Source organism: Petaurus breviceps, unplaced genomic scaffold, assembly GCF_028583685.1.
Source record: "Petaurus breviceps papuanus isolate PSGF00001 unplaced genomic scaffold, PetGlider_PUasm1.0 567, whole genome shotgun sequence".
NCBI lineage: Eukaryota > Metazoa > Chordata > Mammalia > Diprotodontia > Petauridae > Petaurus > Petaurus breviceps.
In genome coordinates, this window is record NW_027186383.1 from 9163170 (window position 1) to 9188990 (window position 25821).

The following is a 25821-nucleotide window of genomic DNA, read 5'->3' on the forward strand; positions in this document are numbered from 1 at the left end:
CCCCCCCCACTCCTGGGCCCTGTGGTCCCCCTCCCCGGTATTTATATACTCTTATTTGCATCTCAATGGGCTGCGGGAACCTAGCGAGGCCTCGAGGACCAATGGGAACCAAAGCCTTTGTGTGGTCCTGGCGCAGCGACCCGCGAGCGGCCGGCCGGGGCGGGGGCGGGGGTTGGGGGACGGGAGCTGGTCCTCGCCCGGCCGTGTCCCGCTGAGACGGTTTTAGGGACAACTGGGAGAGCCCTAACCCTGGAGTCAGAGGCCCTGAGTTCACGTCTCCGTGACTAAGTAACTGGTTGGTTGACTTTGGACAAGTCGCTGGCGGTGTGAGGGGGGAGCGCTCGGTCCCTCATTTAGATGTAATATGCTTCCGAGCTTGGGCTCCCTGGCTTTTGGGATCCCTGCATGCCCGGGATCGCTGATCCTGCTCACTTTGCCCTCCCCTCCCCTTCTCTGCCTCCTTCCTGGGTAGAAACATTGCTCTCGAGCTGGGAGGGACCCCAGAAGCTACCCAGTCCAAATCCATTTATTAACAAGTCCAGCTAAAATGATTTCTTCAAGGTCATTAAGGTACAAGTTACCCAAGTGGGATTCGAACCCAGGTGCTCTAACTCCAAAGGTAGAATCGCAGCTCCTGGAGCATAAACAAAGATGTTTCCTTTTTACCTTTGTGCCCCACCAGCCAGCCGGTAGACGAAGAGAGTAGAGACCTCAGGGAGCTGTTGAGTCTCTCCAGATCTGTAAATGACCTCCTCCAGGCAGATGAGGGCCCCAACTCTTCCCTCCAGTCTTGGGGTTCTGGACAGGAGTGGTGGGTCCCAGCCTGAATGCTGAGGAGAACACTCCCAGATGTGCTGGAGGGCCTGGTGCCAGCTAACAAGGTGGCTTTTAAAGGGCTCCTCTGCCCACTTTGTGGGAGTGGTAGGCAGGCTTCCATTTCCTCCAATAGTCAGCACTGAGGAGGGAAGACTATTTTGTAGGCATGATCTGGGGCCCCCAAAAGCTACCCTAGGTTTAAGGCATTCTTTGGGTCAGCCTTCATGCAAAATCACTACTCACACATTGACCCCAGTCAATGTTACTTCCCCTAAATCCATTAAAAGACACTTAAGTTCAAAGCAAAAGACATTTAATTAACAGGCCAATAAAAGACAAGGAAAATAAACCCTCACCCATGGATCCTCTCCTAGTATTGACAGGTGAGGGAGCACATAGCTGAGGACACTTGTGAGACACAGCACAAGCCTAGGGAACAAGCGCCAGAATGAAGGCACACAGGATCAAAAGCATTCACTGAGGATTATTATCACATGCCAAGCACTGGGGGCCCACTTACCAAAACTAGATGCCTGCCCTCTAGAAGCTCCCATTCTAATGGGGAGGTACAACACACGGAGAGAGGGGGTGGCCAGGGAAGTGAGCTGTGGTCTCAGACATGTCAGGGATGGGGAGCAGAGCAGGAGAGCAGCCAAGCCCTAGGAAAGAGAGTGCTAAGCTGGTCACGAGAGCAGCAGAGGGAGTCCCAGTGTGGGAGCTCCAGGGCTGCTTTGGAGGGTGGAGCTGCAGCCTCCTGTGTTGACGTTTGCTGTTCTCCTCAAGTAGCCACCAGACTGCTATGGTGATAAGAAGCAGGATGGTTCGGTGAAAAAGAAGCAAAAAACCAACCCAGCACTCTGGATCTGACATCACGAGACCTGGATTCAAATCCTGCACCTGCTAGTTATCAGCCTGAGTAACTTTGGAGAAATCACTTGGCTTCTGCAAAATGAAGAGCTTGGGTTGTTTGACCTTTCTGGGATAAATCTGTGGTCCTGTGACTGAGCCATTCTGCCATCTTCTGGGTCATCCTTGTATTTTCTACCTGGTTTGCTCTCTGCTGCCTCCTGTGGCTTCACTGGATGATAGCTGCTATGCCATCTCTTCCTGTGGGGGAAGGGCATATCGACTCTTAGACCATAGCCAGAGCATCTTTTGTGATTCAGACCCTTTCAGTCCATCAGGTGCACAGAAGGCATAGCCTATCTTTTGAACTGTTTGTTTCTTACACTGGTTTCTTGAATTCAGTCTACTCTTTAAATTAGCCTAAGAGAATCTCTTTCAATTATTTCCAATCTTCATGATTCCATTTGTGATCCAAGTAAATCACCCCAAGAGTGACAATCACTTAGAAAGACAAAGAGGGATCAGGTGGGACTGGCAACATTTCTCCTACTTCCCAGCCATGGCTGAAGTCATTGTCCTCCCTACAGGAAAATTAAGCAACTCCAGCAACTTATGAGATCCTTTCTTTGACTGAGCATGGGCTCAACCCCAAAGCTCATATTTTGTCAAATCCACCCTGTACAAACATAGAGAGTCAGAGCTGGAAGGGCCCTTTGAGGTCACAGAATCTCAGAGTTGGGTGGCTCCTTGGAGGCCAATCTAGTCCTATCTCTCCCTGAACAGGAATCTTCTGTACCCACAAGTGACCATGCAGCCTTTGCTTGAAGACCCAAGGAGGGGGCACCCCCAGCTTCCTCTGCTCCATGTTTGGGTACATAGAATTGTGGGGAAGTTCTTTTTGATATCAAGCCTAAATTTGCCTCCCTGCACATTCTGCCTTTTACTTCTAGTTTCAACTTCTGGGGCTACAGTAGAGCTCTGCCAGCAAAGAATTAATATGTCCATTTTCTTATTGAATTTTTTGGAGGGTCTTTTCCCATATTTTCCAATTTGTTAAGTGTAAGGTGATATATCAGAGTGGTTTGAATTTACATTTCTCTGATTATTAACAATTCTGAACATTTTTGCAGATGGTGGGATCATACATTTGTAACTGGAAGGGACCATTTAGTTGAACCCCCTCATTTTATAGAAGGGGAAACTGAGGCCAAGGTTGGGTAAATGACTTGCCCAAGGTCACCAAGATTGTAAACTTCCGAGGTGGGATTTGAACCCAGGTCCTAAGACTCCAGCGCCAGTTGCCTGTTTATATTCTTTGACCAATTCTTATTAAGAGAATCTGGTTACATTGGCTTTATTCATGTAAAAAACCTTTTTAAAAATCTACATCATCAAATTAACCCATTTTGTCTTTTGTAATATTTTCCTGCTTTGGCTGGTTCCAAATTCACCCCCTACCTATTGATATAAATATTCCTCTTCAGTTTTTAATGGTGTAGCTTCTTATACTTTGATCGTTTATCCATTTGGATGTGTAGTATAACGTGCTGTCCCAAAGCCCTTTTATGGCAAAGTGCTGCTCCATTTTCTGTTATTCTTGCTGAATAAAAACCTCTTTTCCTCAAACTAGCTTACTCTACCCTTCCCCGACCTCTTGTCTCCCGAAGAAGTAAACCAGCGTCCAGAGAAGGGGAACGTCTGGTCTGAAGTATTGAGGCGAGCTCGGAAGCAGCAGAGGCGAGCTCAGAATTTGGATCGTTGGGCTCCAAGGCCGGTGCTTTCTGCGACATCGTGCATAGGTTTAGACTCAATGCCATTTAACTAGCATTTATTAGACTCTGTCCAGGTCCAGTGGGCAGGGGCGGCTACTCCTGGAAGGGAGTGAAAGTGTGTCGTCCCGGCGGTCTTCCTTCCTCTAGCCGGGGTACCCAGCCCCATTTCTGCCAGCCTGCCTCCCTGGGGCATCACTGGGCCATCACTGAGAGGATGGCCTGCTTTGGACTGATGGAAGGGGGTTGCTCTGGATGGAGAGAGGCTGTTCTGGGCTGAGAGGAGGCGTTTAGGACTGGGGGGATGCGGCGTATTCAGACAGTGCATTGGACTGGAAATGATGAGCTGGCTTCAGAGTCTGGCCACACCAGGCTGCGAGAAGATGCTCAGGGCTCCAGGCTGAGGCTGCCTGGAACAGGCGGAGGGGGCCTGGGGCCTCTGCGTAGGGAGGGGCGCCCAAGCGCTTTTGTTGTCCCCCGGCGCTAGGGGGGGGAGGGGGCGGGCGAGGAGGAAGGGGGCGGGGGGCGTCCCAGACATCGCTGGTCCTGCCCCAGCCTCCCTCCCTCCCCCTCCCCGTGCTGGGCACTCTCCTGCCTCAGGGGAGCCTGAGGCCGGTAATTTGATGCAGCTGACAGTTGGCAGCTGCGGGCGCCCCAACAGTGTGGCGGGGGGAGGGGGAGCTAGTGACAGGTGTTCTCTGCCTTGGCTCCTTTGTCTGGGCCTGGGGCCTCTGCGTAGGGAGGGGCGCCCAAGCGCTTTTGTTGTCCCCCGGCGCTAGGGGGGGGAGGGGGCGGGCGAGGAGGAAGGGGGCGGGGGGCGTCCCAGACATCGCTGGTCCTGCCCCAGCCTCCCTCCCTCCCCCTCCCCGTGCTGGGCACTCTCCTGCCTCAGGGGAGCCTGAGGCCGGTAATTTGATGCAGCTGACAGTTGGCAGCTGCGGGCGCCCCAACAGTGTGGCGGGGGGAGGGGGAGCTAGTGACAGGTGTTCTCTGCCTTGGCTCCTTTGTCTGGGCCTGGGGCCTCTGCGTAGGGAGGGGCGCCCAAGCGCTTTTGTTGTCCCCCGGCTGTAGGGGTGGGATGGAGAGGGTGAGGAGGGAGGGGAAGCCAGCCCAGCCAGCCCAGCCCAGCCCAACCCGGCCCGGCCCGGCCCTTCCGTAGGTCAGTCTCCAGGCGGCCCATCTGCTCCTTTTCTGTAGTGAACCAAAGGGGGGAGGGAGTGCCAGGTGGATTCATTGTCTCAGACCTGACATAGGACCTGGCCTTCAGCCGGCCTCCCTCCTCCCTTTTTCCTCCTCCCTCCTTCCCAGGGGCACTTAACCCACTGGGCAGGGAAGGCCCCAACACACAGATTCCTCATCTGGAAGACAATTGGAGGTCAAATAGTCCATCCCTTTCATTTTACAGCTGAAGAAACTCCGTAGAGATGCGCCCTCAGCTCATGGGAGCCGTGCAGGGCCTGGAGTCCCGAAAACCCGAGTTCAAATCTTGCTTCAGACACTGCTGTGTGACATTAGCCTTAGCCACTGTTTACCTCAGTTTCCTCAACTGTAAAACGGACACAACAATAACATCTGCCTCCCAGGGCTGTTGTAGGGAATCCAATGAGATAAGATTTGTAAAGCACTTAGCACAGGGCCTGGCACATAGTAGGTGCTTATTAAGTTCCTGGTCCCCTTCCTCCACAAGTGTGAAGGATATTTTGAGATGTGCAGCAACAAATAGGATAGGAAAAGATCTGTGGCTTCTCTTGGTGACGAAGTCCCAGGCACTGATGCTATTTGCAGTTCAGGGTCTGAATTCCTACTTGAAGGAATCCCTAACATTTCAGTTAGAGGTTAGCGAAAAGAAAAATGCCATTTTTCCTCCCATCCAAGCTCATGGTCCCCTTGAAATCTTCGGTCCATGAATCCCTTGTCTCCTGTTTTACTGTCCCATTTCAGGGGACAGTAAAAAGTCTTCATGAACTTACTGAGCCTCTTTGAAGGAGCCCAAGCTCCCCATTCCCCCTCTCTTTCCAGGACCACAAAGCAGGGCCAAGCCCTGCTCTCCACCCCGAGTCCCAATGTAGCTATGGGGATGACCTCTATGAGCCTCAGTTTCCCCTGGAAAATGGGGATGATATATGTACTATTTATTTGACAGGGTTGCTGTAGTCAGGGAAGGTTTGTATGTGGTGTGGGTATTGCTGATGCTGTTTGGGGCCCAGACTTGCATTTTCATCAGCCTAGGGCACTTCTCGTTGGGAGACTCCCCTGCCAATGCAGGCAAGGGATCTCGAGTTTTGCCTGGAGACCCAAGAGCTTTACCCAGAATCACATGGTCATTATATGTACAAGGAGAGAGGTGAACTAGATGACCCCTTCCTGCTCCAAATCCATGATCTTATGATCCTGAGACCCAGAGAGTTAAGTGACTGGTCCAGGGTCATAAAGCCAGGATGTGTCAGAAGGAGGATCTGATCTTGTATCTTGCCACACTGTTTTTTGAGGTATTATTATTCCCATTTTACAGTTGAGAAAACTTGGGCTGGTAATGGTCAGTCAGTGTGCCTAGTGTCTCAACTTTTATGTTTGTGCTACCAGACCTCTTGGTTCTGTCAACTCTTTCAGCCTCAGAAACAGACAGACTTTTACCAATGGAAGTGCCATGAAAGAAGAGGCATTAGTGTCTGCTTTGGCACTGTACCCTGGGGACCATGGGACCTTTCCATCTGACTGGCAGCTAAGACTTGGCATGTGTGTTGTCTTTCCCTTGTGTTTCAACATGAGGCCCCGAGGGCAAGCATTGTTTGACCTTCCTATTTGAATCCTCAGCACTCAGCACAGTGCTTGGCACACAGCAAGCATTTCATAAATACTTCATTCATTCATTCACTCACTCACTCACTTATTTGTTCATTCATTCATATGTCTACAGTGGGATTCGAATCCCTATCTTCTTGGCTCCAGGTCCAGCACCCAGTTAATCAGATTAGCCCTAAGGTCTCTTTCAGGGCTAATGATCTAGAGTCTAGCTGGAGAGGCAAATGGGGCTCACAAAGCCCCATAATACAAAGTAGAATGTGGTAAGTTCCAGGGGGAGAAACAGCCAGAACTTGTATGGCACTGGGAAGGCTTCAGGAAAGTCTCCCTCCAGGAGGGGTTCCCTCAGCTAAGCCTTGAAGCTGGGCAGGATCTGAGGAAGGGGGCGTGTGTGTATGTGAGCATTCCAAGAGGAGGGAGTGAATGTGATGGGCAAAGGCAAGGAGGTGGGAAATCCTGGATGAGCTTAGCAATGAATGAGTGAATTCAAACTGCTCATCAAGTGCTTTGTGCTAGGCACTGAGGATACACACATAGCAGCAAAGACATTCCTTGCCCTCAAGAAATAATAAAAAACAGTTTTTTATTCTAAACTTGAGCAACTGCATGAAATAAGCATTTTCTTATACAAAGTAAAATAGAGAAAGAGATTTGTGTCTGAAGCTGCTACACTCGTTACACCCTCTCCTTTAGATGTGTTGTCAATCAACTCATCTCTTTCAAAGCTGTCCTGCTTGTCTGGACTCCCTTCTTTGCTGTGCATTAAGGGCCTTCTCTTCATTTCCTTTTTCTGAGCTGTGGAGCACATTTTGAGTGGTATGCTTCCCTGTTTCTGCGTCTGTGGATTGAGAAGCTCCCCTGATGCCGGGCCTTAGAGAACACTTGTTTCTTTCATGAATTTCACTCAGACTAACCTGAGTGCCCCGATCACCTTGCTGAAAGTCAGCTCTGTTCAGAGGATTAAATCCCCCTCTTCCAGGTCACTTCCAGGGCCTGGTTCTGGCCAGCTGCCAGCCCTCTGAAGTGTGCTGCTACTGAGGATAGACCCTTTCATTTTGGCTTCTTGGTCAGAGCTGGATTTGGATCCTTGGTTGGACAGGTCAGTGAAGGCAAAAGCTGTGGGGTCATAGCCACCTTTCGTCACCTGAAAGTAGGGGGAGGTCCAGGGCACAACTCCTGTTCCTGTCACTGCCTGGGCCCCCTCTCCTCACCCTTGAAGCAATGTGCAGTGGAAGGGAATGACCGTTATGTATGTGTCAGCACCGTGCCAACCACTTGATAAATATTATCTTGTTTGATTCTCATAGAAACCCCAGGAGATACTATTATTTACGGTCAAGGAAACTGAGGCAGATAGAGGTTAAGTGACTTGCCCAGGGTCACACAGTTAGCAAGTGTTTGAGGCTGGATTTGAACTCAGGTCTTCTTGCCTCCAGTGAATGGAACAGTTCTTTGGCTAAAGAGCCTGAGACTTGTGCTGCAAAGACTGAATCAACAAACTTCTCTTCATTTTTCCCCCTCTTTAGTGAGAAGGGAAGAAAGACAGACCTTGGAGGAGGTGGTCAGGTGCTGAGGAATTACTCCCTCACCCCAAGGAGACTCAGGAATAGGGAGATGTGCCAGGACATCTTGTTTGTCCCTTAGCTGGTGCTTGGTCTCACCGACTGTCCTTGGCTTGATGCTTAAGGCACCTCACAATTCGAACCCCTCTGGACAGCAAGAGCAGCCCACCTCTACCTCAGGAGGAGGGAAATACAGAAGGCTAGGCTCACCCTAGCCAACCTGCATGGCGCCACATGGGCAAAGAACTCTTCTGGTTTCTCTATCCCTGAATTCCCCCTCCATTGCCACACATAGTCCCAGAAAGCCAAGTTCAAATGATGTCATCAACTGGTGAACTCTGGGATGCTGGATGGTGTCTGCTTGAATCTCTCATCTCCATAGCAACACCATCTGGGCTGAGAGCCCAGGAACCTAGGACTATACAAGAAAGAAGTCGTGGTATTGGATTACGAAGTGGAAGAATCATAACCCTCTGGAATACAGTGGAATCCATTCAAGAAGGGCTAGCCCACAAACTAAAAAACAAACAGAGGTGACAGATAGGTGGACAGATAGGTGGACAGAAGGGTAGATAGATGGACATAGATACTAAGAAGAATAGACAGATGAATAGATAAACAGACAGATGGCTAGGTAGATAGACAGATAGCAGAAGGATAGATGGATAGAGGTAGAAAGAAGGACAGCCAGACAGAAAGATAACCAGCTTTTACATGGTGCTATAATATTGACAGTGTTTGGCATCCATTATCTTACTGGGTCCTCAAGATAACCTCGTGAGGTATTTAGTCATTAATAGGAATGGTGGTCACCATTTGTCATTCGTCACAACCACAGCAATACTCTATAATAGCCCATTTCAGCATACAGAACGCCTCATACTCTTGTAACCACACTGGGGCTGGGAAAGGAGTCTAGAGATGTCACTTGGCAGGGCTTATTTTTTTAACTGGCCAGGGAGATGCAGACACACTAGGTCAGTCTCCAGCAATAGTAGCAGCCAGAGAATCATTGCTCCCTTAGCTCTGAGGCTCTGGAGGGTTGGCAGAGGGCAGAGACAACAAATTAACACAAGGAAGCCCTATCAGAGAAGCAGCTGATCACTCTACCTTTGTGAGATCTCCTTTACAGGGAAGTTCTACACCTGACAATTACAGCAGTGTCATTAGTGCTGGCCCATCTACTTTCTGGACCTTGCTTGACTTGACACAGGCTCTCTGACCTCAAACAGAGGGGCACGGGTCCTCGTTGGTTCAGCTCCACAGTTCCTAGCAAAGGCTGACACTTGTGGTAGAAATAATAAAGAGTATGGGAGGACAGAGATACATTATTGTTCGTCTTGTAAGTCCTCAGATCTGCCTGGATGGACACAGTAAGACAAGCTTTGGGATATTTCCTCATCAGAAGTTCAGGAGGACAGATTATTAGAAATGAACACAAAATGACATACTGAGCAATGAGTGAATTTCCTGAGACAATATCTTCCAACAGGCCCCCTCCTTTTAAGGGAAGGCACCTCACAAACTGGCAGGTTTATTGAAGGTGATGGAGTGAGGTGATCAAATTATACTCCTGTCCCTAAATTCCTTCAACTCAGCTAAGGCAAATGCAGCTTCATTACAATAAATTTCTCTGTCTGGTGATTAGAAGCAAGCTGTGATTGTAGCATCAGGTGTTGAAAATGGAACTAGGAGGGGTAGCTAGGTGGTGCAGTGAATAGAGCAGTGGCCCTGGACTCAGGATGACCTGAGTTCAAATTTGGCCTCAGACACATAACACTTACTAGCTGTGTGACCTTGGGCAATTAATACTAATAATAAAATAATACCAATTGCCCTGTCTTCCACTCCTCCAAAAAGAAAAAAAAATGGAACTAGGAACAAGCCACTGCAGGAGAAAGACTGCACCCAGGAGAGCCCGGGAGCTCTTCCTCTGGAGTGGTCCTGAAATGTCACTCTCAATTCTCCATGATGGTGTTCATGGAAAAGCAGATGCCTTTGGTGACTTATGCTGTGCAGCCTGGAGTGTGCCACATTCCCTTACCATCTTTCTTTTTTTTAATGATCCTTATAGGAAATGGTTTTAACATACTGAAAAAAAAGGAGAATAAAATTTAAGAGATTGGTTTGTCATATGACAAGTTAAAAAAAAAGTAGGAGTAGCAATAAAAGAAAACAGAATTCCAATTAGAAAAAAACATCACAGATAAACAAGGACATTATGTAATGATGAAAAGATAAATTAACAAACATTTAGAGGAGAGGAGAGGGAAGGACTTTATGACCAAACAAGAATTAGACAGCATTATAAAATGCAAAATGGATCATTTTGATTTCATTAAATTGAAAAGCTTCTGTACAAACAAAGCCAATGTAACCAGGATTAGGAGGGAAGTGGAAAATTGGGAAAGAATTTTTACAACCTATGTCTCTGATAAAGGGCTCATTTCTAAAATATACAGAGAACTGAGTGAAATCTATAAGAATACAAGTCATTCCCCAACTGATAAATAAATGGTCAAAGGATATGAACAGGCAGTTTTCAGAGGAAGAAATTAAAGCTATCTATAAGCATATGAAAAAATGCTCTAAATCACTATTGATTAGATAAATGCAAATCAGAACAACTCTGAGGTACCACATCTCACCAGTCAGATTGGCTAAGATGACAAAACAGGAAAATCACAAATGCTGGAGAGGATGTGGACAAATTGGAACACTAATGCATGGCTGGTGGAGTTGTGAACTGATCCAACCATTTCTGGAGAGCAATCTGGAATTATGCCCAAAGGGCTATAAATAATTTCATATCCTTTTACCCAGCAATACCACTTCTAGGGTTGTATCCCAAAGAGATCACAGAAGTGGAAAGAAGACCCATATCTACAAAAATATTTATAGCAGCTCTTTTTGTGGTGGCAAAGAATTGGAAATTAAGGGGGTGTCCATCAATTGGGGAATGGCTGAACAAGTTGTGGTATATGCATGTTATGGAATACTATTGTGCTATAAGAAATGAGGAGCAGATGGACTTCATATTTACCTGGAGAGGCTTAAAAGAACTGATGCTGAGTGAGAAGAGTCGAGCCAGGAGAAATTTGTACACAATTACAGACACAACGTATGTGTGATGACCAATTTTGATAGACTGGACTCTTCTCAGTAATCCAGGGTTATAAGTCAACCCCAAAAGACTCATGATGGAAAGAGATGTTTACATCCAGAGAAAGAACTAAGTTTGAACCCAGATTGAAGCAAACTACCTGCCCTTTTTCTTTCTCTTGTTTGGTTTTGTTTTCTCTTTCCCATTCTTCATTCCATCTGATACAATCCTCATTGATAACCTGACTAATGCCTAATGTGAAAGTACTTGCAGATCCTATACTTGATTTATGCCGCCATGGTGGGGGGTGAGGGAGGGAAAATTTGAAACTCAAGGAATTGTGGAACTGACTCTTGTAAACTAAAAGTAAACAAATTAATAAAGACCAAAAAAAGATAAATTAACAAACATTTAGCATCTTAATGCCCACTAAGCAACTTGACAGTTAATAAAAAAAGAGATTAAGAAGAATAAAGAAAAATCAAATGAGAGTCGGAAGCCATTCTGTTATTAGAATGTTTAGCTTTTCTATATCAGAATCAATCCCTGGCCAGCAGATGTAGCTCCCAGCTGATGCTTCCAGGCTGCTTACAGAATATTCAAGAGAATACAGTGATTAAGTTCCGCATTAACAAAGCAATTTCCCCAGAAGACATGAATTGTGAGGGGAGTGTCTGTAAAGGTTTGCTTATGTCTAAGACACCCCTTCACACCCACCCAGTACAAGACAGGGACAACCGTGGGATCTCGGGTGCTTTCAGTCATGGCTGAGCAGGGCAGTGTTTCCCATGGAGGTGGTGAAAGACCCCATAATGCCCCAGGGACTCAGGATTCACTATTGCTGTCTCAGGGCCACCATGCTGTTGCAGACAAAGGTGCTATCTTAGGCAGGACTCCAGTCTTTCACACATGGTGACATGTTAAAGAATCATACGATCATAGACCTTCTAAGCAGGGAGAGGGCTTAGAGGTCATCTAGTCCAATCTTTTCATTTTACAGATGAAGAAACTCAGGCCCAAACAGATGAAGGGACTTGCTTCAAGTCACACATGTCAGTAAAGGAGTTTAAAGCGGGGTCCTTTGATTCCAAATCTAATGCTCTCTCCAGAGTCCCAAAGGTGCTTATGATGATCACAGACAGATTTGGCCCAGCTGCCCAAACTAGAGCAAACATGGGGCAATTGGAACTTTGCCACAGGGTGCACATATAGAAGGTGCTGAATAACCATTTGTTGATAGCTAAGTCGACAAGGTTTTTCTGGTGGAGAAGAAAGGGGAGGGGACCCCAAATTCTTACCAGGTAGGTAGGCTCCTTCCAACTTTTGGATGTCACCTGAAGTCTTTAGCCACTAGAATAAGTAATTACCTCACCCACTGCCTTATTGGTACCTGTGAATGTGCAAATTCCAGTCATTTCCAGGAATAGCTTCCCTACCTCCTTTACCCCACTCCAGTTCTCCAGGATTTCAATGGTCTCTTGTAACAAGAAAAACAAAAACATGTTAAGCAAAGATGATCAATGTCATTGCATTTGATGGAGTATTCTGCATTCTGCTTCCTAGACCCCCGCCCTTCTGTGACAGCATGCGGACAGCTTTCACTCTCTTCTCTTTCTGTAATTTTCCCATTTCTGAAGGACAGAGGTGAGAGGACAGTGCTTTCCAAGCTGCTTGCCTCAGGTCCTGGTGACTGTCCTGCTGGTGGAGAAGGTGACCATGGGTCCCTGAGATAGGACAGGAGGGTCTGGCTGCCTGCTGAGCTGCTCTGCCTGGCAGGGGAGCACAATTTACCCAGAATAGATTTGTATGCACTTTGAGGTTTTCACGTTGACTCCTCTGTTAGAACTCCGAGCTCCTTGAGTTTTTCTTTGATTTGAATTCCAAGTGTAATGCCTGCCACATATATGCTTGTTGCCTTGGGCATCTGCCTTCTCTTCTCTGAGCCTCAGTTTCTACATCTGTCAAAGGAGGGACTGGCCTTGCCCATCTCTTTTGTAGATGTTTAGTCATTTTTCAGTCATTTTCTCAGCAAAGATCCTGGAGGGGTTTGCCATTTCCTTCTCCAGCTCAACAGATGAGGAAACTGAGGCAAAGACCTAAGTTTGAATCCAACCTTTGGCACTGACTAATTGTGGAATCCTGGACAAGGGCCTTTGTCTATGTAGGCCCCAGTCTCTGCTCCGGGAAAATGTGGAGGGGTCCTTACATTTCCCAGTCCTGTTTGTTCATTCACGACGTAATGTAATAGTAATGGAATTTAAAGATCCCCCTGTATTAGCTTGGTTTTCAGATTGATTGTGTTAAAACCCAGAGCTTGTGAATCCCACTTTTGGGATGGACTTGTTGACTTGAAAAGAGAGGGCTGAACTGGGAGGAGCTGGTGATGTGAATTTAGAGAGGCACAAGCAGAGGGAGAGGCAGAAGAATTTTTTGGAAGCAGCATTGTGGAGACAGAGAGATGGAGAGGATTGCTGAGGGCCAGTTCGAACTGCCCAGGACTTTTGAGAGCTGCCACCCAGAGCTGCCAAGGACTGAGGAGACATGGCTGTTCTGCTGGTACTTTGTCTGTCTGTTTTGATGTTGTTTTGCCAAATTTGTCCACTGGTGAAGGATAGTGCTGTTGTTGCAGAGGTCCTGGAACCTGGCTGTTGGTTCAGAAGCCCTGAAGAAGGATTTTCTTGTTGTATATTTTGCTAATGTTTTCTGGGGTCCTAGGACTATTCTGCAGACAGAGAATGAATTAATGAGGACACTGGCAATGTATCTTGTGGCCTTGCTAAGCTTTGTCTCCCCAGGAACAAAGATTGCTGAGAACTTGCCTCGGGTCAAGATGAAGAAAAGACCTCTCTTTGGGTATTAAATGCTGTGATTAAGCTTGTTGTAACTCTGGGGTAGATGGCCTGTTCAGTTGTGATCCAGGGGTGGGAAACTTTTTACTTTTTTTGCTCTGTGACTGACCAAATAAATGTACTTTGCTTATGATTGGAAACTAATCTCCACTTGAGAAGAGGGGCTTTGGGATTGACTAAATGAATGTAATGGAGTAGCACTTGGAAATTATTGAATTACACTTGGTGAATGCTGTGTTCTTTATTTGTCACTGAATAAAATGGAGAGCGGCTATGCTGGTATTTTGGACCTTGAGAAGTTGCCTTTGCTTGGCGTTACACGTGATAAAGACTGAGCTTGTGAAGCGCTCTCTACACAATGCGACTTGGCCCACGGTCCCTAAGGCCTGACGATGGTGGGTTTGGGCTCTTCAGATCCTTGTTTCCCTCTTAAACCGACATTCAGCATTCATGTGCGTTGGGGTCTGACTGGCTCTTCACAGCCCCCGCCTCTGGAGTGGCAAGGACCCCCAGCTCCTTAGGGGTCCCTGCAGGGGCGGAGAGTCAGCATCAGTGCCTTGGACCCTGACTCTTAAGGTCTGGGACCAATTCCCTGCTAAGAGGCTTTGGCCTCCCTGTGCTATACTAGGCAGGGCCCTTTGCTTGTAGACCCCCAGGGAGGGGAGGCAGCTCATTGCCTTCAGGTGGACACCCGAGTCCACCACCCTGTGTTTGGGGACAAGATCCCTCCTGAGACTCTCCCCTTCAGCATCCTGTCACAGTGGAGGCCTCATTCTAGGTCCGGAGCTCTTTACCAGGACCCATGGCTCTGAGGAGCCTGTGAAGCTGGATGGGAAAACAGTTATGTCTTAATTCCTTTGTCATCTGACGAACTTTAATGTATGCAGTTAAATACATGATCCTGAGAAGGGGGCCCAGGGCATCCCCAGACAGCTGCCAAAGGGGCCCAGGACACATGCCGGCAGGTTAAAACACTCTCTCTCCAAGGAGCACCTTGGTAGTGGGAAGGGTATTAGGCCTGAAATCAGAAAGGCCTCGAATGCACCTGGACACTTTTCTGGCTTGTGATCTTAGGGCCATCGTCTCAGCATTCTGTGCCTGTTTGCTCTGCTGTAAAGTGGGGGGAGCTATGCCGGAGAACCTGGAAGGCCCCTTTCAGCTCCAGATCAGGCACTGTGATTTAGGAGCTCTCTGCCCTGGCTTTTTGCCTGGGTCCAAATGCTCTCTGTGGCTACAGGCAGTTTCCTGTGGCTGCCTCCCCCTCCCCCAGCCTCAGACTCTGGGGACTTGCTGCCATTTGTCCAACAGCCTTATTCAAAGGGCCCTGGGAGAAGTGGCTTGTCCTGCAGCCTCCTGAGCTTTGATCTTGCCAGGGACTCTTTGGAGGGGCCTCGACCTGGAAACCCCATACAGCTTTCAGTCCTAATGGGTCCATGTAAACACCATAAACTAGGCAGGCCCCTCCATCTGCACCAAGGAGGTGACAGAGATGGTCTGGCAGCCACCTATTACTTAGTGAAGGCACAGAGGGCTGGCCCCCTGGGAAGGTGGGTGTTTGCTTTAAGGCACAATTGTGCCCTTTGGGCCCAGGCACCAACCTCTAATCAAGACTTCAAGGAGAGGGATGGGGTGGCAAAAGGCTGGATTTGGCGTGGAGGAGGGCAGACCCAGATCTGTAGAGCCTACCTGGGTGACCCTTCCGGCTTTGGGTCTGTGATCCTGGGACCTCCTGGGCCTTGGTTAGAAAGCTAGCTGACTAACCAGGAGGCTATCATCCTTCCCAGGCCTTAGGAGCCTAAGAAAGCTCTTGCATCTTGCCTATGTGGGCATTTCTCCCACTGACCGGGTTCCCAATCCTCTTCTCTAAGGTTGAACAGGCAGATTTTGGTCAAAATATCCAGCCCCAATCCCCTCTGACCCTGCTCCTCAGCGATGGGCCTCTGCAAGCTGAGCTGGCCCAGCTCAGTAGGACCAGCTAGAGCTCACTCCCTGGGGCTGAGCCCACAAGATCTAGCCTTCCAGGTAGCTGAGGACAGCTGTGACGGCCCCTGGCCCAGGCCTTCCCTTCTGCAGCCCAAGCACCCCCCCCCCCTGCCGTCCTCCAGCTGATTCTCCTGTGAGCTGGCCTCCAGGCCCTTCATCACCTCGCCATCACCGCTGCCATCCTTTAGCTTGTTGGGATCCTTGCTAACATTCAGACAATGATTCTCCAGGATGTGGCATACTGAGGACTGTCTGCTCTCTATTCCCAGACCCAATGTGGCCTCCTCCCAATGACGTGGCCCCAAATCATCCTGCTTCCATGCTGCAGCATGTCTTGCATGTGCAGGCCACTAGTACCCCAGGCTCTTTTTCCAGACAAACTGTGAAGTAGCCCCACTCCCCAGGCTGAGCTCCTGATGCCAAGGGTTGAGTCTGTCCTCATCCCCACTGAATTCCATCTTGGCCAAGGCAGCTCCAAAACCTTTTTGGCATCCTGACTGTCTTCTAGTTCGTGAGCTCTGCCGCCCCGCCTAGTGCTGTCTGAATCTGAGGAGCAGGCCGTCCAGACCTTCATCCAAAGGACTGAATGTTTACTTAGCATGGGGCCAAGCAGAGATCCCGGGGTTATCACCACCCAACTGGCTTCAGATCCAACTAACTGTGCCATTGAGGCATTCCCATATGCTGTCTTTTCCTCAAGGATGATGAGACCTTTTACTGGGCTTAGCTAAACAACCAGGTTAAAGAGCTGTATGGAGAGTTCCAAACTGCTACTTTACCAGGCTTTCCTATGGGTCCAGTGCCAGGGGATTTTTTTAAAAGCTAAAGTTGTTTTTATGAATATTCCCAATCCTGAGGCAGCTAAGGTGGCACAGTGAACAGAACACCAGCCCTGGAGACAGGAGGACCTGAGTTCAAATCCAGCTTCAGATACTTAACACTTACTAGCTGTGTGACCTTGGGCAAATCACTTAACTCCAACTGCCTTGCCTTCCCCCTCCAAAAAGCAAAAACTAAAATAAAAAAAAGAATATTCTCAATTCTGTTTTCTGGGGAATAGTTTGGTTTTTCAATCCTCAATTCTAGCTCCTATCTAGTTAACTGCCCATTTAATTTGTTCCTTTCTGAGCTGCTTTGTGGTGGACGTGGTGTCACAGATCCAAGAAAATGAGACAAACAAAAATATATTTGCTTTATTTAGCCAATTTTCTAAAAGGCAAAAAAGTCATAAAAAGTAGCCACAAACAGTGAGCTCAGAATCTACGTGTGAACAAGCCACTTGTCCACGAAGACTCTGCAACAAGGCATCACATGGAGTTTAAATAACAACCAACACACACTCATAGAAACCTTGAACAAAGGCTCAGCTTCCCACGGCACAGACGCTTCCTGACAGCTGGGTCCGTGGGGATGCCCGGCTGTCTGTCTGTCCACTTCACAAAGAAAGAGGCCAGGCTTAATGACTGACACTGTAGGACAGCCACAACATGACCCGAAGCGTTCTGATCTCAGACACTTAGTTAAAGAAGAGACACAAAAACATTCACCGGCTGGGGGAAATGACACAGAAAGGCAGATGAGGCACAAAGCTCTGACGGTGAAGTTGGGGAAACCCTCTGGAAAGCACATGTGCAAGTGTGTGTGTCTGAGAGTGTGTGCGTGTGTGTCTGAGTGTGAGTGTGGGTGTGCGTGTGAGTGTGTGTGGGTGTGTCTGAGTGCGTGTGTCTGAGAGTGTGAGCATGTGTGTCTGTGTGGGTGTGAGTGTGGGTGTGCGTGCAAGTGTGTGTGTCTGAGTGAGTGTCTCTGTGAGTGTGCATGTGTCTGTGTGAAAATGTGTGCGTATGTCTTCCGGCACTGACATCCAACTTGAGAGGGAGACAGGGAAAGCTGCTGAAATCCAGAGGCAAGGCCTGCCTCAGATCTGAAGGATGAGAATATTTCTAGATTCATTGAGAACTGCAGTTTTCTATGCCTGACCTGGCAGTTGATGGTTTTGTTTTTTTTTTTAAGACTAAAGTGAATTTACTATAAGAGGACCTTCAATATGAGATTCAAAAAATCCAACTTAATGGTCTTCCTAATCATGAAGGGAGCTGTTGGGTTTTTTTAAGATCAAAGGCCATCAAGGAGAAAAAAACAACAAAAAACCCCTTCCACATACATTTCTCCACACCAGAGTCCAATCTAAAGTTGATCTATTAATGGTTTTATCAGTGATACTTTCCCACCAAACACAAGCGGATATTATTGATTTTTCCAAACTATTTTAGTTCCCAGATACTTCCCAAGTTTTGCAGTGTCAAGTGGCTGGATCAGAACAAGGCTCAAAAAGGCATCAAGGTCCGGCGTAGGGCCTCAGAACCAGGGCTGGGGACCTGACAGGGCCAGCTAGGCCACTGTGCAAACAGGCCTTTGCACATTACGTCCTGACACCAGTGGTCACAGCACAAAGGGTCTGGAGAATTTTGGTTCCACAGTATTTCAGAAATTAGTTCTCAACGTCAGCAGGTTCTGCAGGGTCAAGTACAAGAGACTGGCCGACAGACGGGAACGAGAGGCTAAGAATGATGACCACACTGCTGAAGCAAAGTGACATTTACAGTAACAGCAACAACTGACACTGGGGAATAGGGACGGGGGAGGCCAGTCAGCATAAAGTGGGCTCAGTGGGGCTGGAGGCGAGCCCCAAGCCATCAGCCTATCCCTGGCTACAGGGATCCCGCCACAGCTGCTGACCCTGCCAGAGCTCCATACATGTCCATGGCAGGGTGAGGCCGCCTGTGACTTTTCCTCATGTAACATATCATACACCATCACAAGAATCACAAATCTCGTCTTTTCTGTTTGTTCGTCTAGTATGATGCTTTCCCCAGCAGGAGCAGACCCCAGAGCTGCCATCCCACTCCTGGCCACCCAGTCACTGAAGCCCGGGCAGTTGTCAGAAAGGTGAGAAGAGGCCTGGTTTGCTCTCCCTGGCTTCCTTATTTTTAAAACCTTTTTTTTTTTTTTTACAATGACTAAATTGTAGTTTAGAAAGAAAGAAGCTCAATAAATAAAGAAGACAGAATTGGGGGCTGGATGTTTAGACAGCCCAAAACAATTTTCTTGAATATTAACAACTTAGTCATTTTTACATATCAAGCTTTGAATGACCTCCCACTGGGTCTTCAACATGTCTTCTGAGGGATGTCAAATCATCATCACGAACAGGGAGAGAGTGGAGTCCCTGGAAACTCTCCCCAGACACAGGGGTTACACATTCACCTGGGAATGTCGGCTGTGAGAGACGTGCTGTGTGAGCAGCCTCACGCGCTCTGCAGAGTTACTGTACATTGCTGAATGAAAGACGGGAACCCAAAGCCCTTCCCTTCCCTCAGACTGTAGACAGCACAGTGACTCTCACCAGTTTTACACTGATTCCTTCAGACAAGTGTCCTTTTTTCTAAAACAAAAAAGTTGACATGAATAAGTTATTTCACTTGAACCATGTCTCAAGCTGTCTGAACAGTCTCTCAAGCACCTTCCACCTTAGCCCGCTGGCCAGCAGGTGCCCAGGGGTGCTGATGCAGGGCTAGGTTTCCTCTATGGTCCCTTGGGGTGTGGAGGTGACACCCTTCTCGCCCTGAGTTTCCATCACGTCGCTGAGCTCCATTGCCGGAAGATCCTCGTCACATGGCCCATCGACGCGGTCTCTCTGGCTCTCCTCACAATCGGGGCACATCTGGAAATAAGGGAAGGGGACAGGGCTGCTGAGAGGGAGAGGTCCTGAGGTGCCTCAGAGGTCATGTTTCTCCTAAGGCACACCACTCCCCCTGGGCCCTCGAATCCAGGACAGACCTGCACATGCTGCCTGGCTCAGGCATACATCTAGCTGGCTCCTCACCCTCTCCCTCCACATTCTGAGCTCGGCTTTGCCCTGGACGGGTCGAGGCACCCGCCCTGGCTCCATACGTCAGTGCAGTGGGAGACTCTGCCTGGGCCTCGTCCTACCCATCCCAGCCTTGACCCAAAGGCAAAGACTGCACACCCCACATATGTGTGCTCATGGCATGTGGGAGGCTTCAGGCTTAGCCCTCAGAGAGCCTCCCCTGTGGAAACACAAGCATCTCCAACACAAGGCTGGGTGTGGTAACTGTCTTGTGCACACACACACACGTCCTCACACACACATATATGCACACACATTCACAGTCACACACACATGTGCATACACACACATGTGCACACAGTAGGAGGAGGAAAGGCAGTTGACTGGGATGCCTGATCCAGGCCTAGCAGCAGACACAAAGATCTCTGGGCATAAGGGATGCTAAAGGGGCTGGCCGACCTTTCCTGGCCCCATGCTGAGGGCCCAGTCCTGAGGGTGGAGACTCGGGGCAGGAGCAGGGGGCAGAGCCCAACCTCAAGGCAACCAGCAAGAGGCTGTCCTTGCCTGGCCCAGGGCCATAGTCTGGCCAGGCCTGGGTAAAGTCCTATCTTCCTCTGTCCCCTGTTATTCTCTGGCTGTCTTGTCCCCCCGTCTCCAGTTAGGTAGGCTGGCAAGGCCTGGGCCTCAGTGCCCCACCATGCTCTGCCCACTCAGACCTCGTGGAGTTCTGTGGGCCCCACTTCGGGAAGGAGCACAGAGAAGGGACCAGGGTCATAAAGGGCCTGGAGAAAAGCCACACAAAGTCAGGCTGCACAAACGGGGAGAAGCCTTCGAGGGTCACTGAAGAATCTTTATGGAGAGAAGCCTAGACTCCAGATATCGCCTGGAAGGGGGATGGGATGCATGTCCTGCATGGCTCCTGGGGGCTAGGCTGTCTAGAGCAAAGCTGGGGCAACCCCACAAGGCTGTGGCCTCCCCATCACTGGAGCTATTGAAGAGGAGGCTGGGTGCCTCTTGTCAGGGATGGGGCAGGGGCATTCCTGCTCAGGGCTAGGGGAGGCTGGGTGCCTCTTGTCAGGGATGGGGCAGGGGCATTCCTGCTCAGGGCTAGGGGAGGCTGGGTGACCAGGATGGGTCTTTTTTAGACTGTAATTTTCTGAATTAGCTCAGGCCCTTCATTTTCCCTGCACGGGATTTGAAAATCAGGTTTGCTGCCAGGAAAAGATCAGGAGAGTATGTGCCAAAGTCGGGCTGCCCAAGGGGGGTGGTGGTAACTGCATTTGTATTTCTTCTGGCTGTACTTCTCTGTGTCTACAGAACACGAGCTCCTCGAGGGAGGCTCACATTCTCTGGGCCTTCAGGGGCCAGCACGGAGCTGAGCACAGAGTACTCTGGTCCCATTTTGGTGGCTGGTTTATCATCACTCAATACATCTTCCCTGTTCAGTGCAGTGTCCCCCTCCTTTGCAGTCGTTAGGAGCCCTCCCCCCCCCCAGAGGCCCTGTCAGGCTGCTGAGGCTGGATGCTGCTCGGGTCCAGTCCCTCCTCCCTGGCAGGGCACTTACGGCCAGGTCGAGCGCTCTGGGCAGGCCTCCCCTGGGCATCCACGCATGGACAGCATGCAGCTCTTGCTTCTGCTTGTCTGTAAACCTGGGCTGCAGCTTCTGCATCACCTTCAGCTTTTCCCGATCTTCCTTCAAAACAGCTTCTAGATTTCTAACAAAAGATTGAGAGGTTTCTCAGTCACCTGCAGCCCTGCCCAAGCCATTTTCTCTGCTATTTCTGCTGCCTTGGCCACGGTCAGTTTGGAGGTGCTTTCCTTCGGCCTTCCCACAAAATGCAAGGCCTCCCTAAGAATCCGCCCGGCAGACCCGGACAGTCAGGAGAGGGGGGAACTTTCTTTTTCCTCTTTAAATAAACTCATAAAAGCCGAATGAAGGACAGGATGGTGAAGGTGAGTCTGGAGAGCGTGTCATTTCATAGAGGACTAATGACAGCATTCTCGACTTGAAATGATCAAGTCCCACAGAGTGCTATTCTGTAGCAAGAGTTGTTAACCATGGGATCCAAGAACTCATCTGTTTGCTTGTTTAATGGCAACTGCTGTATTTCCAGAGAATCTGTTCCCTCTGTAAGGCCACATCTGTCATGTGCCCACTTACAAACGTGGTTCTGGGCAGGGACCCCTCCCCTCCTTAGGTTCCCAGCCCAGCCAGGAAGCTCAGCTCTAGACCGAGTTTTCCTTGAAGGCTCCAGCCCACAGAGATCATCCCTGACCCAAACTCCTGCATGGACAGACTGACCGACCGCATGACTGGCAGACACTGTCCCCACAGCCTGGCACCAGGACCCTCCCCCTCTCCACATTTCTTACTCTCAACAAGAGGACAAAGGGGAGGATATGTGACAAAAAGTGTGGGCTCCAACTTCCTGCGTCACTCACAACGCCTCTCCCAGGCCCCACAGAGGGGGCCAACAGGCTTGGAATCACGCAGACAGGGCCCTGGACTTGAGCTCCAGCCCTTGCTAGTGGCCCTGAGAAAGTGTGCAGCCTGCCTCCCAGAGTCCCTGCTCGGGAGGATGCCATGGGCCGCCCCGCTATGCAAAGCTCCCTGGGAGCACAGGCCCAAGTGGACATCCTACCACTGCAGCCACCAGCTAATTGAGGGTGCTGGCCAGCCTTGGGGGAGACCACCCAGAAGTGGTAACAACACAGAGAGGAGGCAGGCAGAGGGGACTGGAAGGGTCTGGTAGAGAAGGAGCGCCTGAGGGGTCGGAAATTCTAAAAGGCAGAGCTGAGGAGGCACAATTGGACATGGGCATCGAGGGGCCTGTGGGGAGAACAGTGAGAAGACCAGAGGAGGTGCCAACACTGGAAAGGGAGGCGAGAGCCCAGCTGGGAAAGGTTCCAAGCCAGACAGAGGCATCTCAGGGAGCCCCAGGGCTGACTGGGGCTTTAGGAGGGTCTCCCTGGTAGCTGAATGGAGGGAAGGCTGGTGGGGGGAAAGCCTCGAGGCAGAGAGGCCCCACCTGCTGAAGCCCTAGAGCAAGGGCCCAGTGCTCACCGGGGAGGCAGCTGATAGGTCATCATGACGTCGTGGTCAGTGTTGGCCATCAGCAGCCAGACCGGCTCCTGCAGGACGCACTTGAGGAAGCGCTCGCTGCCCGCGAGGCCAGCGCCCAGCTTGGCCCGATGGCTGTTCTCTGAGGAGTCGATGCTTCCAAAGTATTTGCTCGTGTGGCTCGTTTCACTGCTGCCTGCACAACCAGAGAAAACCGTGGTCACAAAACCCAGCGGGTCCATGTGCTGGGCCCCGCATCAATCAGGACGCGAGAAGGAAAAGCAAGGGCAAGGCCAGACATTTGGAGGAACGCCTGAAGCCAGAGAGATGATTTTTTGTTTATTTTTAATTCTTAAATTACCTGGATAATCCAAAGGCAAGATTTCTATAGGCTGGCCATCGGGTTCCCCATTTTCCCTCTGCATTTTGCTACTATTTCTAAGGATTCTGAAGGCAACTCAAAATGGCCACTGTGAACACACTTCCCTTCCCTCACTTGTCTTGTGGGCGAGCCCACGCACACAGTCAGTCCCATTAGGCTTCCCTGCCACCTCTCCAGGGCTCCTCGGCCGCCCTGAACTGTCTGCCCTGCCAGATGCCAGCCTCAGTGTGGGCACAGGAGCGGTGACGGCCCCTAGAGAGAGGCCCCATCAGGTGGTGAGCACTTATTAGGCACCTCTGGGTGCCAGCTATGAACCAGGCGCTGCCCTCCAGGAGCTACCCATTCTAAAGGGGGACCATGGCATATACAGACAGAAGCTGGTGGGCAGCTCAGTCCAAGGTAGGGAAGGAAGTGGACTGGGGAAGGCTATGTGCACACAGCGGTCCTCCTCTTCCTCCTCTTCCTCCTCCTCTTCCTGTTTTTTGAAGCCCAGGCTTCCCTGTCTCACCAGTGGCCACTCACAGGCCAATCCTGTTGCCGATCAGCCCTCCAGTTTTTACCTGTTCCCAATCCCCAGGGCTCAGCACAATGGCGTGTGGGCTAGCCTTAGCCCCGCTACCGCTCCCTCCTCCTGAACCCAAGACCCTCGCCAGGGAAGGGATGTGAGGCATGCTCCACCAGGCCCAAACAGAAAGAGGAGAGGGGCTCAGAGGCAGCAGGGAGAAGGGAGCAGCACAAAGGACGGCCAGTGCAAAGGCATGGAAATGGGAGATGGCTGGCTGCGTGTGAGGCGCAGAGGCCCAACAGGCTGGACCTGAGAGTGTGCTATGCAGACGGATGCTGGTCTGGTGGTTGGGGCCAGGCCGGGAAGGGCTTTATAAGCCAAAGAAAAGGCTTATATTTGACCCTGGGAGTTAATAGGGAACCGATGATTAAATCTGATATTAAAAGTACACTTTTTCCTTTTCCCACTAAGAAATGGAAAATCAGAAGGGAAGAAAGCCCTAAGTGCTGCGCTGTTCACCTTAATCGCCACCTGTGCTGGCCTTGCTCCTCTGGTTTTTAGCACTAGGTGTGCGGCAGTTAATCAGGAAGGAATTGTTGTGTCAAAACAAAATAGATCCATTTTTAAAAACCCTAACAATTACTAGCTGGAGGAGGGTTAAAAAGAGACCAGCAGAGAACGTGGAGCTGGCCAGAGACTGGACGATGGCTGAAATAAAGGCAGCTCCGACAGGTCCTGCGCTTGACTCACCGGTGCCAGTTCTGGACGTGCCACAGCCGAGAGATCCGGACCCCAGGGACTCAGAGGCAGCCGACACGCCACTCCCAGAAGAGGCTGAGCCAATGGCAGAGCCTCTATCTTCTGCCAGCAAAATCTCCAGCAAGTCACTGGACATGGAAAGGGCATCGCTGTTGTGGGCATCCATTGGTGAGTCAACCTGGAGAAGCAGAGAACGAGACTGTTTACGTGGAGGGAAGCAGCTGTGCTTCACTGACCTCCTTAGTGCTGTCCCCCTTCCTCAGGTATGGCAAAGGCACCAAGCCGGACACACTGTTTCCCAAGACCAAGCAGGAGGAAGTCAAGCCAGTGCAGACCTGACTTCATTTGTGTTTATTTTGTCTTCACTTCTCTGCGTCTATGGAACATGAGCTCCTCGAGGGAAGCTTATGTTCTTTGGGCCTCCAGTGGCCAGCACAGTGCCCAGCAGGTAGAATTCTGGATAAAAGCTTGCTGACTGATAAACGCCCCCTTGTTTCTAAAGTCTTAAGAAGTCAGTCTAATGTAGACACATTTCCAAGATGTTTCTCCGTAGAGCAGTTAACAATGGATCATTTCGGGGCAGCCAGGTAGCACAGCGAGTAAGAGCACGGGCCCCAGAGTCAGGATGACCTGGGATCGAATCCAGGCTCAGACACTTAGCACCCACCCAGAAACACCTGGCTGTGTAACCTTGAGCAAGTTACTTAACCTCGATTGCTTAAAAACAAAATAAAATGAAATAATAATGGGTCATTTCGGGGCGGCTAGGTGGTACAGTGGATAGAGCACCACCCTTGGAGTCAGGAGGACCTGAGTTCAAATCTGGCCTCAGACACTTAAAACAAAACTAGCTGTGTGACCTTGGGCAAGTCACTTAGCCCCAAATGCCCTGCCTTCCCCCCTCCAAAAAAAAAAATAATAATGGATCATTTCCTGAGAGAAGGGAACAAAGCCAGCTGCTGGTGAGAGGCTCTATGGGCAATGGGAATCCTTCAGCCATGGACTTTCCTGTCTGTTCAGTGTTCAGTGGAGAGGGCCCTGGATCTGGAGCTGTAAGGGCCCTTTCACGTGACAATGAGGAAACTTAGGCCCAGGAAGGGACCTGCTCCAGGTCACAGAAGCACTTCTGTGGCAGAGCTAGCCTGAACCCAGACCCTGCGACCCATCCCTGAAGCCATCCATGCGCCAGGCCCCAGTGTCATCTCTGACTCGCACCTCCGCCATTCTTTCAGGAAGCTTCTAGGCCCTCTGATCTCTTAGACCCGCTGCTGCCCTTCTCTTCCCACCGTCCCCCTCCCTGAGCCCCTGGGCTGGGGCAACAGCTCCCCCCAGCATGGGCTCTCCACCTCAAGGACACTGCCTGTGCCAATCCCCACTACCCACTCGGTGTCCTCAGGCACAGCGCTGACCCTGCTCACAGTCCCTGCTGATGACCACTGGCTTTCCCGTAGGTTTGAAGGCTCATCTTTCAAATGAACCAGGGACACAGAAGATGTTACTCTAAATTTCTGTCTTA

The 25821-nt window shown here is 50.0% G+C and overlaps 2 protein-coding genes across 3 annotated transcripts in view; both read right to left on the reverse strand.

Annotated features, from left to right (window-relative positions):
- HES6 (hes family bHLH transcription factor 6) overlaps window positions 1-25821 on the reverse strand; it is a 312570-nt gene that overhangs the window by 4906 nt on the left and 281843 nt on the right. The gene's annotated exons all lie outside the window — the stretch shown is intronic.
- The window catches only part of PER2 (period circadian regulator 2), a 62534-nt gene continuing 53616 nt past the window's right edge, over window positions 16904-25821 (reverse strand). For both annotated transcript variants that reach the window (XM_069103252.1, XM_069103251.1), the window contains exons 21-24: window positions 24297-24483; window positions 22663-22855; window positions 21163-21313; window positions 16904-19451 (exon numbers count right to left, since the gene is read on the reverse strand). In XM_069103252.1, the coding sequence (XP_068959353.1) occupies window positions 19302-19451; window positions 21163-21313; window positions 22663-22855; window positions 24297-24483 (681 nt within the window). In that variant the 3' untranslated portion in view covers window positions 16904-19301. The remainder of the gene's footprint in view (window positions 19452-21162; window positions 21314-22662; window positions 22856-24296; window positions 24484-25821) is intronic.